The sequence below is a fragment of the Arachis hypogaea genome, chromosome 10 (genome assembly GCF_003086295.3).
Source record: "Arachis hypogaea cultivar Tifrunner chromosome 10, arahy.Tifrunner.gnm2.J5K5, whole genome shotgun sequence".
In the NCBI taxonomy this organism is placed as follows: Eukaryota; Viridiplantae; Streptophyta; class Magnoliopsida; order Fabales; family Fabaceae; genus Arachis; species Arachis hypogaea.
Window position 1 is genome coordinate 98,314,370 of NC_092045.1, and position 5,043 is coordinate 98,319,412.

Genomic DNA, 5,043 nt, shown 5'->3' on the forward strand with positions numbered 1-5,043 from the left:
TCACTTTACAATACTCATTTTATCTCAACATACATTGTCTGTATTATTTTATTTATTTTTATGTCATTAGTAAATATCCTTTTAACAATGAATAATATTAATAATTTAAAATTATTATTCATACTATTGTTATTTAAATATTCTCTTAATAATGAATACTAAAATTCAATACCACCATTTATATAAGAAAAATGAGATATTATTCAATTGGCTTCTATTTCTAACACTATATTTAGCTGATCCAAGTCTCACACTAAACTTTCTACAATACCACAATATGAACTGCTTTGAATGTGTATCATCGTTTGTACAACAAAAGCATTAAGTCACATTTAAAAAAAAAAAAATATATGAAACCAACTAATAATCAGCCAAGAATGGAACAACATAATTAATTATAATTAATTTTATTAATTTATAATTTAATTTGTTTGTTAAATTATTGTTGACCACGTTAGTGTTAGGAGAGAATCATGGAACAGATGCTTTGATCATTCATTAATTGATTCCATATAATTAATTATGTTTTATTTATGCGTAACACATGAAACATAGAAATTATATCCAAAACCATCCAATTTACAAGAAAAAGAAACATCCGTGTGCATATTAGTAGCAACATCCTATTACCAGTTGACTGATTCTTGGCTTATACAGAGTTGATTCTCTAGCATTGTTGTTAAAAAAAATTAACTTTTCGATTAACGAATTGGCTGGTACTCACCTTACGGTGTTCAATATCTTCACATAAACACACTAAAAGATGTCTTTATAATCTCCACCACCAACTTATTTTATTCATTATATTCACAGTGAAAAATTACAGAATACTAGTATGCCGATAAAATACAATAGCATATGTGAAAATCTTCCGTATAGTCCGTGTAGAAGTTTCTTGCCACCTTTGATCATTTAGCACTTCGCAGGGTAATGCAATAGAGCTGAAATAGGGTTAATACTTGATGGTTCATAGTTGATGTTCCGATGGCTGAGGCAGTAAGAAAAGCCACAACTCACCCATCTTCAAACGTTTCTTCAGTCGTAGCTTCCATTACGTCACTGATTCAAACCATAAACCCCCAAAACCCAAATGCCTGTGAAGCACTGAAACCATTCTCACCTTACCTCACTCAACCATTGGTCATCCAAGTCATCAAGAACTTACGCAGTCCCAACCACGCACTATTCTTCTTCAACTGGGCCTCCAACTCCCAACCCAACCCCAACAACTACTCTCACACGCGCCACTGTTACGCCGCCATAACCGACTCCCTTCTCTCTCACTCTCTCTTCTCCACCGCCCACCACCTCCTCCACCGCTCCAAGAACCTCTCCGACTCCTTGATTTGCAAATTCATCGTTGCTCTCGGCAATCGCGGCGATATCAGGGGCGCCATTCACTGGTTCCACAAAGCCAAGAGCTTTTCACATGGCCGATGCTTGTTATCCTGTAACGCCGTCTTGGGTGTTCTTGTAAGAGCCAATCGGATCAATTTGTCAAAGTCTATCTTTGACCAGGTTGTGGAGGAGGGTGTGTTTGAGCTCGACGTGTTCACTTATACCACCATGATTAGGGGCTTCTGCAAAATAGGCATGGTCCACAGTGCACTCAAGGTGTTCGATGAAATGCGCTGTTCGCCCAATTCGGTTACTTACAACACTTTGATTCACGGGTTTTGCAAGAACGGTGATATGGAGGGTGCCAAGAGGGTTTTTGATAGAATGGTGGAAGTAGGGGGTCAGAGTTGCAAGCCGGATGTGGTGACTTATACTACTTTAATTGATGGATATTCAAAGAAAGGTGAGTTCCGCGAAGCTTTAGAGTGTATGGAAGAGATGGTAAAACAGGGTTGTCATCCAAATGTGTTGACCTACAATGCGTTGATTGAAGGCCTTTGCTTGGGTGGGAATGTGGACGAGGCCATGAAGATGATGACTAGGATGCGATTGAATGGTTTAGAAGGCAATGTTACCACAAACACCAGCATCATGAAGGGTTTTTGCATTGTGGGAAGGTCTGAAGAAGCTATCATGCATCTGAAGGAAATGGATAGTCGCGGGATGAGGCCGGATTTGAAGGCTTACAGTGTCATAGTCAATGAGTATTGCAAAATTAGGAAACCAGATGATGCCCTTTTACTTATAAGGGAGATGGTGGTCAAGGGAATCAAGCCATCTGTGTCAAGTTTTAATGCAGTGTTTAGAGTTCTTGTGGATATAGGGAAGCTGGATGAAGCAGTTCATCTTTTGAAGCAGATGCCTCAAATGGGCTGCATACCCAACTTCTTATCATATAGCATAGTGATCTGTGGTCTTTGTAAAGTGAATGGTAGGATGCAAGAAGTTGAAGGGCTTGTATCTGAGATGCTTGAGAACGGACATGACCTTGATACCACCTTGTACAATTGCTTGCTTGAGGGATATTGTGATCTTGGGGATGAGGAAATGGCATTGAGGACTGTCTATCACATGATTGATAAGAACTTTGTAATCAACAAAGACACATTCTGCATTTTTGTCAAGGAGTTGCGTGGAAAGGGAAAACTTAGCAAGGCAGTGACTGTTGTTGAAGAGATGTGCAGGAGATGCAATGTACCTGATATAAATTCTTACAGAGCGTTACTATCTCAGTCGTTGGAAAGTGATCAAAGATCCTTCAATCAAATATTACTCTAGTGTCTATTTTTTTTTTTGGTAACTTACTCTAGTGTCTATATGAACAGCTAAATTCATTTCTACAAGTTTCAACTGCTGTGAAACTTGAGAACAGTACGTATATACAAAACTAAGATGCGGAATTCGGAAGCAGGCACTTCTTTTATTTATTTTTTATTAAATAAAACTAGTTAATGAGAATCTGCAATCGTTAAATGAGATTATGGAGCCGGCCAGAGCTGTCTTGGCATTATGGTACTCGTTTACAAATATACAAAAAGCTGAAATAAATGTTGAAAACATATATTAAAACGTTAACTACAAAGGATAAGGACGAAAGAACCCAAACAAAAAATTTGCCTCGTAAGAATGTTAAATGATTAGTTCTAAACATTTTCACCTTGGGAAATCACTGTTCTTGTGGCTTCAAAGTCAATCCAAGCTAATGGTCAAAATCACGTTTCATATACAAGGAGATTGAACATGGCTACTTCAGATCAGAAGACTCTTGTTTGTGTGAAGCAAGTGAAGCAAGGGGTGGTAGATGAGTGGGACGAGAGCATGCCATTACCAGGAGATATCATCGAAGGATTTTCAGAGCACGGCGCCAATGATGATTCCTTTACTCCGGTCAAGGCCAGTTCAGAGCTCATCTCTCAGCTTGGCAAGATTGACCCCCGCGTCGAATTTATATGGATAAAAGTCAGAAGGGGCAATAAAAACTTAGTGAAACTTCAAGTATAGTAGTTAAAATATCAATTTAACTCTTAAAATCTTTTAATATTAGGATTTTGAATGAATTAATCGATTTTACAAAATTTCTACTAGCTTTAACAATTCTATAATTTAAATCTTGTTCGATTTCACATTTTACGTATTTAATTTATTTTTCCAATTTTATGTAAATTCTCGATTTTCTCTACGATGACTGCAGGCACGTATTGTGCCACAAAAAGGATCCATACTAAAGAGGAAGTACTATACTATTCAAGCTACAACGGATGACAGGCATGTTGCGGATTTAGGAGACCTTACGTTAGATCAGTGCACTGCACTGCAAGGTACACACATTCAAGCTATATAAACTTAATTTAAACAAAAATATACTTATCCTTATCCATGCATAACTCTTGTTTAATTTAAACAAGAATCGTCCTCCGAATAATAATATTGCAGAAATGAGCATGAAAGCAATAAACGTGGAGGGCAGGGAATTTGGAAGGAGTGGGATCAAATATGATTGGAAGATGAAAGTTGGAACCTATTTGCCTGACCAATGGTGTTCAGTGATCAGCTCCATTCTGTTCATGCCCCTTGTTAACGAGCAGTCCATGGACGCTACCACGGCGAGGTGCATGGCCTGGTTTAGTGCAGCAATTTCTTCAGGAGTTCCTCTTGTTTTCGTTAATATCCAAACAGAACAGGTTCTATCCAAGCCATGGACATAACATTGTTCCCCCTTTTCATTTCAACCTGTGCTATTCAATAAACTAAACCAAATAATTAATGAGTCAAATTGAATATCATCCAGGTGGATACACAGGAGAAGACTAGTTTCTCTGGAAAAGAAACAAGCGTGTGCAGCAAGCAACAAATCCACAACACTAACAAAATAATACACGGTATAAGGTTGTGGTTTCTACCTGGACTATCAGAAATTTCAATAGAGTTGATCCCTAAACCTACCGAAACTCGCTTCGGAATGGAAATCAAGCAAACCGAAGAGGTAAACAACACTTGTGGAACTGTGTGAACTAAAGAACTTGTTCTTGTTGCCAATTAAAGCATTATTATTGCAGGGTTTTGTGTACATATACTCAGTGATGAGAGGTTCAGTAGCTGAAGGTGCAGGGTTAGGAGAACTGTATGAAGAGGCAATAGCAAGTGGGTTCCTTCTTGTGATATCTCGGTTGGAAGGGAAAAGCATAATGCCAAAGAATGTGTGCAGTGGTGGTCTTATTCATTGCTGTAACCAATATGAGATCAACGAAACTTTCAATGTAGCAATAGAACAACTTGAGACCATTGAGGTGCATGTCATGGCATGGCCTAATAACCAAACTCAACCTATTGGATTTGCATCACTCTTAGCTCCAAATGGATCATTCCCAACTCATCAATATCATTATGATCATCAAAAACAATTGCACAAGCTCACTCATCACCACACTATTTAGTGAAGTAGTAACTTTCTGAGTTCAAGTTTGGTTCGTGTAATGGTGGTGTTATGCAATTACTTTGTAGTATGCTTTTACTCATCTATTGATCTTCATTTTGCGGTGTTTAAATATTTTTGTTCTAACACTAATATATTGAATTTCCTTCCACCTATGCTGGAAACTTTGCAAGTCAACTGTTTGTTCCGTCTCAACTTCTCCAATGCTCCGG

The 5,043-nt window shown here is 37.9% G+C and overlaps 2 protein-coding genes across 2 annotated transcripts; both read left to right on the forward strand.

The window, feature by feature from the left end:
- Positions 1 to 984: 984 nt before the first annotated feature.
- Positions 985 to 2,676, forward strand: LOC112717790 (uncharacterized). The gene has a single exon (XM_025769730.1). The coding sequence runs from the start codon at positions 985 to 987 to the stop codon at positions 2,674 to 2,676; it is 1,692 nt and encodes a 563-aa protein (XP_025625515.1).
- A 462-nt stretch (positions 2,677 to 3,138) lies between these two features.
- LOC112717791 (uncharacterized) lies at positions 3,139 to 4,832 on the forward strand. The gene is made up of 5 exons (XM_025769731.1): positions 3,139 to 3,393; positions 3,590 to 3,716; positions 3,832 to 4,079; positions 4,187 to 4,381; positions 4,455 to 4,832. The coding sequence occupies exons 1-5, from the start codon at positions 3,139 to 3,141 to the stop codon at positions 4,830 to 4,832; spliced, it is 1,203 nt and encodes a 400-aa protein (XP_025625516.1).
- The last annotated feature ends 211 nt before the right edge of the window (positions 4,833 to 5,043 follow it).

What these genes read in the sequence shown, in the direction of transcription:
- LOC112717791 (XM_025769731.1), top strand. Translation starts at nt 3,139, where the DNA reads ATGGCTACTTCAGATCAGAAGACTCTTGTTTGTGTGAAGCAAGTGAAG. An exon ending in TCAGTGCACTGCACTGCAAG is followed by an intron (nt 3,717 to 3,831) that starts GTACACACATTC and finishes ATAATATTGCAG; the next exon opens with AAATGAGCATGAAAGCAATA. An exon ending in TTAATATCCAAACAGAACAG is followed by an intron (nt 4,080 to 4,186) that starts GTTCTATCCAAG and finishes AATATCATCCAG; the next exon opens with GTGGATACACAGGAGAAGAC.
- LOC112717790 (XM_025769730.1), top strand. Translation starts at nt 985, where the DNA reads ATGGCTGAGGCAGTAAGAAAAGCCACAACTCACCCATCTTCAAACGTT.